The sequence below is a fragment of the Bombus huntii genome, chromosome 3, assembly GCF_024542735.1.
Source record: "Bombus huntii isolate Logan2020A chromosome 3, iyBomHunt1.1, whole genome shotgun sequence".
In the NCBI taxonomy this organism is placed as follows: Eukaryota; Metazoa; Arthropoda; class Insecta; order Hymenoptera; family Apidae; genus Bombus; species Bombus huntii.
In genome coordinates this window covers 18028572-18040819 of record NC_066240.1, presented here as the reverse complement: position 1 = coordinate 18040819, position 12248 = coordinate 18028572, and the positions used below count along the sequence as shown (strand labels likewise).

General features: G+C 36.1%; 3 protein-coding genes across 8 annotated transcripts; 2 read left to right on the top strand and 1 right to left on the bottom strand.

The window, feature by feature from the left end:
- The first annotated feature begins 184 nt into the window (after positions 1-184).
- Positions 185-2970, top strand: LOC126863910 (uncharacterized). 2 transcript variants are annotated; one of them, XM_050614634.1, is made up of 4 exons: positions 185-1458; positions 1989-2108; positions 2225-2403; positions 2487-2970. In XM_050614634.1, the coding sequence occupies exons 1-4, from the start codon at positions 1455-1457 to the stop codon at positions 2562-2564; spliced, it is 381 nt and encodes a 126-aa protein (XP_050470591.1). In that variant the 5' UTR covers positions 185-1454; the 3' UTR covers positions 2565-2970. The 2 variants fall into 2 exon arrangements, with proteins under 2 accessions (XP_050470591.1, XP_050470590.1); XM_050614633.1 differs by having other exon boundaries at positions 185-1930.
- A 1346-nt stretch (positions 2971-4316) lies between these two features.
- LOC126863863 (cationic amino acid transporter 2) lies at positions 4317-7376 on the top strand. Its single transcript, XM_050614518.1, has 11 exons — positions 4317-4499; positions 4655-4901; positions 4975-5259; positions 5374-5478; positions 5563-5941; positions 6052-6191; positions 6290-6392; positions 6495-6643; positions 6747-6913; positions 7002-7110; positions 7187-7376. The coding sequence occupies exons 1-11, from the start codon at positions 4470-4472 to the stop codon at positions 7315-7317; spliced, it is 1845 nt and encodes a 614-aa protein (XP_050470475.1). The 5' UTR covers positions 4317-4469; the 3' UTR covers positions 7318-7376.
- An 86-nt stretch (positions 7377-7462) lies between these two features.
- Positions 7463-12239, bottom strand: LOC126863847 (transcription termination factor 2). 5 transcript variants are annotated; one of them, XM_050614481.1, is made up of 10 exons: positions 11538-12239; positions 10911-11101; positions 10672-10841; positions 10396-10599; positions 10135-10295; positions 8719-10060; positions 8298-8644; positions 8023-8190; positions 7748-7947; positions 7463-7667 (listed from the first exon to the last, which is right to left on the bottom strand). In XM_050614481.1, exons 2-10 carry the CDS (start codon positions 11069-11071, stop codon positions 7520-7522), a joined length of 2901 nt encoding a protein of 966 aa, XP_050470438.1. In that variant the 5' UTR covers positions 11072-11101; positions 11538-12239; the 3' UTR covers positions 7463-7519. The 5 variants fall into 5 exon arrangements, with proteins under 5 accessions (XP_050470438.1, XP_050470440.1, XP_050470439.1 ...); XM_050614483.1 differs by having other exon boundaries at positions 10911-11079; XM_050614482.1 differs by lacking the exon at positions 11538-12239 and adding an exon at positions 11375-11524.
- Positions 12240-12248: the final 9 nt, after the last annotated feature.

Sequence of the window (12248 nt, the reverse complement as noted above, 5' to 3'; positions counted from 1 at the left end):
CTCGCTGCCAACGCCGTCACCGCCACCACCGCCGCCGCCGCCGCCGCCGCCGCCGCCGCTGCCTGCTTGCCACCACCACTACAACGTTTCACCTCCTCCTCCTCCACCTCCTCTCCCTCCTCACCCTCCTCCGCGACCATCGCTACCCTGTTCTCTATGCCTGCATCTGATCCCCGCTTCACCACCCTTCCCTTACGTTTTTCCTCTCTTCTTACCTATGCCAAACGGCGCGCGCGCGTGCCCGTTCTCCTCACCCGTACTCCTCTCTCGTCGCCCTCCTCATTCCAGCCATGCTCTCCAATGCCCAGCCATTGCCCACCCGCAGCTTCCATCTCCATTCCAGCTTTCCATTTTCCTTTTCGTATCATCCACCTTCTCATCTTCCATTTTTCTTTTTTTTTTTTTTTTTTTGCATTCCGTGCCCTTGTCATTTCATATTTGGATTTTAGCCTGACTCTAATGTTTCTTTCTACTTTCGTCGATTCGTTCCTTCCTATCAAGGAATAAAATTAATCATCGAACATAACGATCCACGCATCCTCCTCGTTCCGATCGACCTTCTTCCCTTTTTCCCTTCTTTTCGTTCTCCATGAGAATTTTCGCCATCGTTCTTCTTGGCTACGTATTCTTTCTCCATCCTTATCCTTTTGCTTCTCTCTTTTTTCCTCGCTCTCTTTTCTTTTTTCCTGCATCGTTCTGTCAACCTCCCCGCCTTCCTTTCTCTCGCCTTCTCCACCTCTGCATATGCCTGCCCTCCCCTCTCACGAACCGGCCGATAATTTTAGATTCTCGGCGCAGTGGCTCGACACTGCTACTGCTCAGCCTGCGCCGCGCACTCGAATATCGACATTCGACATCCGCGAGAACCGCGAGCACATGCGACCTCACCGAAACCCCGAGGGAGAGTTCGGACTACGTACTTAGAGAGGGGAGTATCAATGCACTAGCTAACCTTCCCCCTGCATCCTTGCTGCTTCGCTTCCTCGCTTTCTTACTTTCTACCGTATTTTTCTTTATTATACGCTGCTTCTTCTTGTGCCTTCTCAATAGCGACTTTGATTTTTTCCTCCTTTCTATAATCAATATCGTTTCTCTTCTACTATGCTAAAATGGTTCTAACATTCTTCCGTTTTTACTCTTTTATCCATTCCTATACGTATAAAGTCATTTCCATCATGTTCTCTGTTTTTTTCATCGTTAGAATTCATCGTTGGATGTACGTATGTCTTTTGATAGCATTGCACAGGCTCGGAAGATTGAAATTTTGACGTTTGCTCTTACATTACGTCGTTACGTAGATCAACGTCGACAAATTCACCTGAAAAAATTCAGTACGGAATTTTCGAACCATGTACCGGATTGATCAGAGATTGGAGCAAATATAATTCGACCCTAAGCCAGTCAACCGGAAAATTGATGCATATACCTCGAGTTCTAACTCGCGAGTCAATATTATGTGTACTAGTTATTTTTAACAACAAAATCATGCATGAACTTCTTACGTTCACACGAAATGTTTCTTGTAGACGTGATCGATTTTTGTATTATCGATGTACGTCTTTCTTAATTCGCACTTTTACCAATTACAACGAGATCGACGGAGAATCGAATAAACTGAAATAATATCGAAGTAAACGCTAAAGAACTTTCGACTGCTTAATTAATAATACTTCGTTGTTATTTTAGCATGATAGATAGATATTCCCTTTTAATTCGTAGCCATAAAATTATTCGAACTTCATAGAGAGCGTCAACGTCATCATTCGTACCAACGTTATAGTCGTCGATCTTTTCCTACATTCGATTTGAACAAGTGTCGCATTGTACAGTGGTTTTGGTTTTTTTTATCTGAATTTGTGTACATGTTGTTCCACAATGAGATTAACAGGATTATATTGTGCCCTTTTCATCGCATGCTGCTTATCATTTAGTATGTTAAGTAAATACTGGTTCGTCGAATAGTTTTGTTTATTTACGAATGTTTTTAGGCCACGCCCTGGAATGCTATGTATGTACCAATCAAGAGGGTAATCGAGAAAAATGTTTAAAGAGTACAAAAATCTGTGAACAGAGTCAAGACACGTGTTTAACGGAAATTAAATGGGGAAGTAAGTTTTAAAGTTTCCATAGCTGACAATTCGTTTGAAAGCAACATTTGAGGTTATGTTTACACTAACCAATACGCTATGATTTAAATCCTTGTAACATCGTATATCGTTTATAGGTACACCATATTGGTCACAAGGTGCGAAGAAACAGTTTTATGTTTCAAAGAGATGTGCAACAAGAAAAGAATGCGAAAGAATAAAACATTCTAATATGGGAGATTGCACGTATATATGGTACGAAGACTGGAAATGTTCCGATTGTTGTCAAGGAGATAAATGCAATTATTATGTTATCGTAAGTCATAGTTTACATACTGATTCTAAAAGCTTCATTAGCGATATATACTATATACATGGAATTTGCTTCTTTTCTTTCAGTCTGCAGCGGAGAAAATACATGTTTCCTGGCTGATCGTAATGATAACTTTGCATAGTTTATGGCATATAGTGAAATGACGAATAATGTCAAAAGATATTGCTCCAGCGTCGGCCTCTCGCAACTAGTGATATTCCTTTTCATTAGAAAAACAATGTTTTTCAACCGTGCATGGAACGAATAATTATATATTATATATATTTTAATTGTAACTATATATAAGATGATACTTTGCATGTATCTGAAAGGAATATATTTAGGAAAAAAAGACGATGCGGAATATTTCTGCGATAAAAGCAATTCATACTCTCCGTATCATATAATCTATAATATAAGGTAAAACAACGGTGGAATTGTATATAACATCTGTCCAATCCGTCCAAACACTCTTTTTATACATTTTGTTAAGAGAATTTTATTAAATAATGCACTAACAAATATTTTGTACTTGTTGATAAAATTAATAAAATTACATGTAATATGTAACACGCTCTTTTTTTAAGGTATTTCTTCTAGTACAATCGCTCGCAAAAATATGTCGCGCGAAGGCATAGAAGTAACTTTTTTGATAAGCTAGTCCCGCGTCTTACGTAGAGACACGCATAGATGTGTTATATCTGTACACATGCATGCTTTTTATTTTTTCAGAACTTTATCGAATCACATACTTAGTACTTTCTTACCTCAAAAGTGGAACTGCTAAGCCTCCCCATTTTTTAATATGAAATTTCTAACACAGTTTCACATCATATATTAATTTTTTTGAAAAATTCCTATGAAAATTTCGTTAAAATTTCGTTTTACGTTTTAATTATTGGTGTCGACTTTGATATCGCTAGGCTTTCTTAAATTTTAACTAGATATACATTATATCCTTTTCAACGCGCAGCTAACATATAAAAAACTCATTTTCTCTGAAAAATATCATAAAATGTATATTATACATCCATTTATCGTAATCTACCAACGTATCTCTTTACAATGGATCGTATATCACTTAAAGTCGCTTAGAGGATATTCTATATCTGATGCAGATAAGCAGAATCAAACACGGTTATTATTTAGGGACGCAATTCCCACAAAGGATAAGTTCGTATCGTTCACAGCATCAAGCAGCATCGTTCGAATCGACCCTTGGATAAACGTCTTTTTGCGTACATTGCTTGTGTAAGTATATACAAAATCAGCATTTTTCCTCATTCTGTATACGCTATAGTATCCGGTTAAGTTAATTGAAATAATAAATAAAGATATCATATATTCATGGGAAAATATACGTGTTACTGCGTAAGAAATATTAAATAAGAAATATTTGGTAAAATAAGATATAATCGAAGAGAAACGGGAATAAATATTACGCATACGTAATAACTATATATGTATGCACGTGTACATGTTCGTCGCTCGCCTATGTGCATCGGTTATTCGACGTATCAACTATGTGGATGATAGATTGAACTTTACTGCTTGCAAACACAATGCTTGACGTCATGGACGATCGAAATAATATCAAATTAATATATATATTCGAACTTGAAAAATGTAGACGATTTTTATCATAATCGAATTTAAAGTTATGTATATCGGTCACGCTTAAAATACAATAGTACGTCCAAATACGAGAGGAAATGTTTAATCCCCGATCCGATGAAATTAAAAGTACGATCCGTTTCATAAATCCGTTTCATAAAACGGTAAAAGAAAAGCTATCTGAACTTATCGACGACAAAAATCAACAAAATAAAAGATCGTGTGATTTAAGATCAATATTACAAGCAAGTGATCGATATAGACGACGCTGAACAGTTCTAATATACTCACAGCGGCGAAGCGATTCCGACCAATTGAATGATTCTATGTGCTCGCACCGTGACTGATGGTTGAGCTTGATTTAAAGACATTAATTAGCGCTCCTTTAGTCGTGTGCCGAATGTTCAGTCTATAGTCGGTCGCTTATTGTAGTCTCTCTACATCTGCAGACAAAAATGGATTCTCCTTTGACCGTACTTTACCCGGTGAGCAAATTAGAAAGATATCACGATATTTTCGAACAAACCGTCTTGATTCTTCGTCTCTTCTTCGTCGTTTTTATTTTTCATTTTCTTTTTTTTTTTTTTTTTTTCTAAAAAAGAAATTCCTGCATATCGCGTGTAACAAACGTTGTTTTCAGTTATGCGATATGAAGAATTGGAAGTTACAAAATCTGTACAGAACGTTTAGTCGGAAAAAAGAAGTGGATCTTCCTCAGGATACAAATTTGGCGAGATGTCTGTCAACATTGGATCTCACAGCTCTCGGAATAGGTTCAACTCTCGGCGTGGGTGTGTACGTTCTCGCAGGGTCCGTTTCAAAAACAACCGCAGGGCCAGCCGTAATAATTTCGTTCGCTATTGCCGCAATCGCGTCCATGTTCGCAGGTACAACTCATATCCGATTCGTTCGTTGTGTTTTACCCTAAATAATATGAATAGCAAAGAAGAAACTATTTAGGTCTCTGTTACGCGGAATTTGGTGCAAGAGTTCCACGTGCTGGATCAGCATATATATACAGCTACGTAACGATGGGAGAATTTACAGCTTTTCTGATCGGTTGGACGCTAATTCTCGAATACGTAATTGGCTCGGCTAGCGTAGTACGAGGACTGAGCACCTACGTGGATAACTTGTTCAACAACACTATGCGAAATGCGTTTGAAACGGCAGCGCATATCGACATCAATCACCTCTCTTCTTATCCGGACTTCTTCGCCTTTGGGATCACTCTAATCTTTTCTGGTAAAGAACTATCGACCGAATAAACATCGATATCATACAAATTATCTAGGCACGCATTTACCCACTAAAATATCCATTATTTCACAATCCCAATCTATTCGAAATTTAACACAGCTGCGCTGGCGTTCGGAGCAAAGGAGTCTTCGGTGGCGAACAATATCTTCACCCTTACAAATCTCATGGTAGTTTTATTCGTGATAATCGCCGGATCTCTCAAAGGTGAGTAACAGAGTATTTAAACTTGAAGTAATTGTTTCTTCGTGTGTACGTGCGTGTTTCTATTTATATGCACTTGGCGTAAAGCTGATATAACCAATTGGAAAACGAAGCCCACGTGCACGGAAGAAAAATGTGATTACGGAAGTGGAGGATTCGCGCCTTATGGCATAGCGGGTGTTATAACGGGAGCAGCAACGTGCTTTTACGGATTCATCGGTTTCGATTGCGTCGCTACAACGGGAGAAGAAGCGAAAGATCCCCAAAGATCGATCCCAATAGCGATCGTTGCCTCGTTGACCGTCGTCTTTCTAGCATATTTCGGTGTCTCTATGGTGTTAACCACCGTCCTTCCTTACTACGAGCAGGATGCAGAAACCCCGTTTCCTCATCTATTCGAGAGTATCGGTTGGAACTGGGCGAAATGGCTGGTAACCGTAGGTGCTATTTGTGGTCTATGTTCCAGGTAAAACTTCCGATAAGTACGATACAATATAATTACGCACAAATATATGTGTAAATGCATGTACACCTACGGAGATGTTCCGATGTAAATGACAGCAACCTTTTATGCAGTTTACTGGGTGCGATGTTTCCCTTGCCGCGAATTATTTATGCAATGGCATCCGACGGATTGATATTCGAGTGGATGGGAAAAGTTAATTCACGATTTCATACGCCTCTCATGGGTACCTTCTCAGCAGGGATTCTCACAGGTTCGTATTTTACGATTTTTCTACTGCTTGATAATACCCAATATTCAGCGGGTATTTACACTAACTGCTAAATGTATGAAACGCAACTACAATTTCAGGTGTACTAGCTGCGATATTTGACTTGCAACAACTCGTAAATATGATGAGTATCGGAACATTGCTCGCTTATTCGATCGTCGCAACATGCGTACTAATGCTTCGGTAAAAGAATAATATTCGTTTGTTTTCATAGAAAATATGGCGATTTAATAATGATAGAATAACTTGCAATTTCTATTATGTATATATATTGTATCATTTCAGGTATGAAAAAAGCGAAGCGTATGAAAAAAAGGGAGATCGCGATCCAAGAACCTTGACATTCATTGCGAAACAATTAATTAACGCTAATGGTTTAAATCATTCTACAAAATTAACATCCCAAATCGTTACGTGTCTTGTCGTGTGTTATGGTATAGTATTGTATATTTACTATTTCGATTAACCAAGAGTTTTACTATTGACCTTTAACGATTACAAATATTGTATCATTTACTAGTAACATATGTTTTACAGATGTTCTGTGTATTTGCGTCGGCATTACTGTTTCGATTTTTATCAATGAAATAACGAGCGGTAATGTTACATTTGTCGCTCTATTAGCAATTCTACTATTAGCTCTAATCATTACTCTTACGTTTATTTATCTTCAACCTTCTTCTGGAAAGAAGCTTGCCTTTTCGGTATATACTGTTTCCATTCTCGTTATCGTTCACTTTTATTATGAACGTTCAATAACAATTTTGACCGCATACAAGAATATATTTTTAGGTTCCGTTAGTGCCATTTTTACCTGCTTTCAGTATTCTTATTAATATATATCTTATGATGATGTTAGACAAAATGACTTGGGTGAGATTTTTAATATGGATGATAGTTGGTAAGTAGACTATATCAAAATAATCGATTACGTTTAAATTAAATAATCGAAGAAATGATTCTTTTGTTCCTTGCAGGACTTGGAATATATTTCTGTTATGGTGTTTGGCATAGTAAAATGAGGAAAGATAAATGCAAGAAATTACCTGAAAACAGTTGTGATAACGGAGCAACATGGGAAACCAACAATTTTGCCAGACTTCAATGATACACTATTTCCTGTATTTTATTTTCATAATAAAAGTTTTGTATATACCCCCAAAGTTACTTAATTTGTAAATGATTTAATATTGCGATAAAATGATTCGATGCCTTAATGATAAGAGAAAGGTAAAGATATTTAAAAACGAGCGTTCTTTATATTATAATCGAGTCTATTAAAAAATAAAATTATATAAAAAGTTTATATTTTAAAGGCCAAAGAGAGATTTGAGATCGTTAAGCGTAAGTTTCGAGACAGCGGAGTTCTTATCGCCGCTGAGAACATTCTGAGCTATTTCGATTTTCCTTTCTTGCAAATTTTTTATACGCTCTTCTATGGTATCCCGACAGATAAATCTACGAAATATAATACAACATTAAATAACGGTCTCTTCTCGTGAACTTTTGCAAATGTTACAGCAAAGACTATTACTAACTTGTATATGAAGACATCTTTTTTCTGTCCGAAACGATAGATCCTATCTTGAGCTTGCACTTCTAATTGCGGATTCCAATGAATATCTATTAACAGCAAATGATTTCCACCTACCAAATTTAATCCAACCCCTCCAGCGGTAAGCGAAAGCAATAATATTTTCGGGTCATCGTTCGGAGCGTTAAATGAATCCATTATGCCCTGTAAAAATACCTCACACGTTTCAAACAGCATTACTCGATATGATCGAAAATTATCACTTCATTAAAAAACTACCTGTCTTTCCTTAATCGGCACATTGCCTGTGAACATATTAAAACTAGCGCCTTTTATCGAGGACAAACAAGATGCAATAATATTCAACGTACTCGTCCATTGTGAAACGATAATTATTTTGTCATTTTTTTGTAAAATGTCTGTAACTGTATCAAGCACCTTCCTTATCTGCGTTTAAGATGCAAGTATAAGTAAATTCGTATCAGCCAACCGATGCCAAACAACAAATACAAATGCGTGATATTTCATACTTGAGAATATGCAAGATAACTCACTTTCGAGCTCACGCGATCGCACTTAAACACAGGATTTTTAGACGTGAGTAAATTACTAGCTACTCTGCGATCAATGCCAATCTCTTTTTCGTTTGTCTCCTCCTCGTTATTTTCTGATTCTTCTAATGTTATATTATTCATTTGTGATAATAAATCTGAATTGACGTCTTCCTTTTCCCTTATATCGCTATCTTCTATATCTTCTTCATCTAGCATCGAGTGAATAAGTGACGGGTGAACACAAATTTGACGTAATCTTAGTAAAAGAACCAAAATTTCGTGCGTTTTGACATCAGCGTGTAATGATAATAACTTGTTTTGCGCCTTCGTAAACTGAGTATTTTTATCTGACAATCAGTAGAAAAAACAAACAATTATTTTGATGCATTACTAACAAAATATAATGTATACAAGTACTTACTTGGATTCGAAAGAAACGTTGGTTTATCATATTTTCCAGCAGCTAAATCAACCATATGATCCTTATCAGCTCTTTGAGCCAAAAATTGAGCAAACAATGTACGAGAATATATTAACACTTTTTCATATACCAACTGTTCCTCTGGATCTAGCTTTATAAGTATCTCTTCTACAAATTTTTCTGGAAGACTTTCTAACATGCCATTTGCTTGAAGTTCTTGTTTTGTTCTACGTAACATTAACGTTTTCATCACAGTTGCCAATCGTTGACGACCAGCGGTTGACTTATTATCTACCCAGCGTTTCCATACTCGTAAGTCGTCGAAAGGAGTACACTTGAGAAACTTTAAAATAGGATATAAATCCATTTCCTTGTTTTGGATGGGTGTACCAGTAAGAGCCCATCGTTTATTCGCTACTAAACCGCACACTGACTGAGAAGCTTGACTTTTATGATTCCGGATTACATGCGCTTCGTCCAATATAATGCGTTCCCAATGAATTTTGTAGGCCATAGAGTTACTCTTAAATTCACGGAGCAAGATATTATACGTTGTAATAACAACATCGTTTTTTGCTAATCTTTTTGGTACATTTTCCCGATTTGTACCATGATAAACTTTAACAGAGAGCATACCACGTTTACATCTACGATCTATTTCATTTTCCCATTGTGATAACAAGGAAGCGGGACAAACTACGAGTGTACCCCCTTTACAACGCTGTACCATCGATGGATCACAATGCACCCATTCCTCGGAATTCGATTCTTCCGATTTTCCTTTAGCAATACTGGCTATAATCAGAGATATCATTGTTAAAGTTTTACCTAAACCCATATCATCAGCGAGAACACCGCCAGGAGGCCTCTGTTGCTCTCTCCACATTAACCATGCCAACGCGTGCTGTTGATGAGGCATTAATTTTACTTTTAAGCCTTGTGGATCTTCCGCTTTGTCTTCCTCGGTCGGTCTAGCTACAAGAGATCCATGTAAATCTTGCAACCTATCAACCGTCAATGATCGTTCTCTGTCTAACGTTGCTTGAGCTTGTTTCCCAAGTTCTCCACTTTCTGCGGATGACTTTAATTTCGATCGTATACTACATGAATCATAATACGAATTAAATTTTTCAGAATATGGCTCTTTCTCCTTCTTTTCTTCTTCGACAAATGACATTTCTTGCTTTACAGAGTGTGATTCAGACTTAATAATTTGTGTCAAAGGTGTTCTTTCTAATGCAGCTGCAATTGTTTCTATTTCTCTTTCTTGCATTACAATACTTTCATGTAATCTTTTTCCTTTATCTGGCAATAAATCGATATTACCGGCAGTAAGCAATAACTGGAAATATATATAGCATTTACAATGTATATTTCGCTCTTAACCATTACTACCTATTAACTATTGGAATTTACCTTTGTCTTACTCAATTCATTTTGTAACTGTTCCATTTTACAAACAAGCAGAGCTCTTTTCTGTGCTATCACTGGATCTATATTATTAACACCTATTTCTTGTTTTGCTAAAGATATTGCAGTTCCAAGCTGTGAACTACTTTCTTCGTCTGTATGTGATTCTGTAAAACAATTTAACATAAACATAATAAATTTATGATATATATGTGTATATATATATACATATAGTTTTGAAGTAAGAAATGTTGAAAATATTTATACCCGAATCAGATGAAAAATATGATTCTTCACATTTTTCTCTTTTCTTAGAAACATGTTCTTTCATCAAATTATTATTGCTGGATATATTTTTAGATATATTAGAAGCATTAGTTTCTAAATTATCTTGGATTTTCCTTGGAACATCTTTCAATCCTTCTTCCATTAATATTTTGTCATTACTCTTCATCATTTTTTCAATCTCGTCTAGCAAACATAACTAATCATATCAAATATAAAGCTATTATATTTACTAATGAAAATAATCGAATTTGATACCATTTGATGTACTGTCATCAGTATTATGTTCTTCGCTACTACTGATTGATACAGAATCATTTTCATTATGATCACTGATATCTTCACTGTCAGAATACTGAGGGATATGCTTTTTAATTCTACGTCTAATTCCTTCCTCTGTTGACGATAATTCTTCGGATGAAGAATCTCTAAAATATAAAGAACATAATTAAATATTAAATTTCGCAATATTACATTAAATAAAATGTACTACTTACTCCTCCGCTAATGAATTTACGCTAGCTTCACTACTTTCAATTACAAAAATCTGTTCTTTCTCGGTATTCTCACTGTCTTCATCGCTATCGGAAATAACATAAGATCTCGTTTTCTTTGTAACACCGGGCGAATCTTGCCACTGATTCAAGCTTTCCTCCATTTGAATTTCTGTAAACTTTATCAATTCTACCTAATTGTAAAAAGTACAACATTTGTATTAAATTGTATATATAAATGTTAGAATAATCCAGAATATAAATAAATATCTAATTCTTACAATTGAATCACTTATTGACAAGAAGTTTAACCGAAACTTTCAAATTGTGAAGTATCACGTAAATATGAACTATGTAATAACATAGTATGACATGCTATATTATTTTTTTAATGATATGAAACGAAAGTTATAAAAAGTAATCGTGATACTAATGAAATAAGCAAGAACAAATGGAAAGATATTTACTGGAAAGATATTTATTAAAGATATTGGAAAGATATTTATAAATTGAGAATCAACGAAAATATAAAAATTTTATCAAGTAAGTCAATGGTTTTCTTTCACTAGAGTTTTTCATGTAGAAATGCCAAAACTAAAAGATTTCTGCCAAGCAAATGAGAATGCTCACATTTATAATACTGGTTGTTTTCAGACTAGTGCTACTCTCAGCGGCCAAGTGTTCGACGTTAGCATATATAAGAATCTATTTAGTTCCATACTACAAACGAGGTATACTCGCTGTGGTTTCATGCTATAAAAGCCTATTTCATTGTATGGTTCTACTTCCCTACCCAAGATAGATAATAACGATAATTAAACTTAGTTGGTTCTATATTATTTATTTATCTTTTATATTTTTTATTAGTTTATCATATATTATATCTGATATGTATTCAATTGTGGCGGCACCCGACAACAAATACCGTCACTCGACGCGAACTACAACCGGACGACGGTAGCGCAGTGGTTAGCGCCTTAGGTTACGAACGTTCGGGATCCGGGTTCGAATTCTGGCGCCCGTGTCCTATCTATATTTCTTCCACGAGCAACACATACACCTCAAATTGGTGACCCCGACGTGATGATGCCGCCACACAATTATTATTTATTAAGTAAGCAAATATACTTCAAATTAAATCATGTTAGGCCTCGTTTTTATCAGGAAAATGTAATAAATGTGTTGGTAAAAGATTCATTCATTCTTTTTATTCCCCGTGGTTGATCGAATGTAGTGATCGTTCGAGATTGGTTGGAGTGCCGATAACACCAATTAGTTCCCGTATAATGAAATAGGCTCTTGTAGCGTAGAACTGCTGCAGCCAGTATAGCTCGTTTGTGG